This window comes from Myotis davidii, unplaced genomic scaffold (assembly GCF_000327345.1).
Source record: "Myotis davidii unplaced genomic scaffold, ASM32734v1 scaffold2055, whole genome shotgun sequence".
NCBI classification, from domain to species: domain Eukaryota; kingdom Metazoa; phylum Chordata; class Mammalia; order Chiroptera; family Vespertilionidae; genus Myotis; species Myotis davidii.
Genome location: NW_006286389.1, coordinates 141,834 through 142,859, shown reverse-complemented (window position 1 = coordinate 142,859; position 1,026 = coordinate 141,834). Strand labels below are relative to the sequence as shown.

The 1,026-nt window shown below is 52.4% G+C and overlaps 1 protein-coding gene across 1 annotated transcript in view; it reads right to left on the bottom strand.

Annotated features, from left to right (window-relative positions):
* The window catches only part of FOXI3 (forkhead box I3), a gene marked incomplete at its 5' end in the record, with an annotated part of 24,382 nt that extends 23,357 nt beyond the window's left edge, over positions 1-1,025 (bottom strand). The window contains 1 exon segment of the mRNA XM_006779339.1: positions 836-1,025. Within this exon segment, the coding sequence (XP_006779402.1) occupies positions 836-1,025 (190 nt within the window).
* Position 1,026: the final 1 nt, after the last annotated feature.

Here is a 1,026-nt window from a genome sequence, read left to right as displayed (position 1 = left end):
GGATGCTGCCCTGCCCACCTTCACTCTAAAAGAGCAGTTCTCAACCAGTGGGTCGCGACCCCTTTGGGGGTTGAATGACCCTTTCACAGGGGTCACCTAAGACCATTGGAAAACACATATATAATTACATATTGTTTTTGTGATTAATCACTATGCTTTAATTATCTTCAATTTGTGACAATGAAAATACATCCTGCATATCAGATATTTACATTATGATTCTTAACAGTAGCAAAATTACAGTTATGAAGTAGCAATGAAAATAATTTTATGGTTGGGGGTCACCACAACATGAGGAACTGTATTAAAGGGTCGTGGCATTAGGAAGGTTGAGAACCACTTTAGAAGTACTAAAGGTAGGCAGAGGATCTGTTTGTGAAGGACACCAGAGGCTCAAGAAACGTGCTGGTGCGGGAGGCTCTCACCACCTCTTTTGTGAAACGTGATGAGATTCTCAGCTCAACCGAATCCCTTTATAGTCGCTTTCATCTGAGAGCTCACTGGTTCTCAGTCTACTTCCCCTCCAGCGGCACGGGCTCAGACCCGCCAGCCTCTCCGAGTGGAGACTGGAAATTGGGGCTGAGGGGCGAGCTTCTCCCTCCCCGGGTCCTCGCTCCAGGGGTCCTCTGAGACTTTTCTTTGTCCTGTGGTTTCTCCTCGCCCCAATCAGATGAAGTTTGGGTGGTTATCCCTCCACTGGCTCTCATCCCCAGTTAGAACCAGAAGACTCCGCATGGATCTCAAGTCAGCCACGCCGCGAACACCCACCCACCCTGTCCGCGCGCGCTTCCCTGCGCTCCGGCCCGGAAGGAAGCACCTGTCCAGCCGCCCTCACCTGGGTCATCCTCGTCGCGAGGCACCTTCTTGAAGCAGTCGTTGAGCGACAGGTTGTGGCGAATGGAGTTCTGCCAGCCCGCCTTGCTGCGCTGGTAGAAGGGGAAGCTGTCGGCCACGTACTGGTAGATGTGGCTGAGCGTGAGCTTGCGCTCGGGCGCGCTCTGAATGGCCATGGCGATGAGCGCCGAG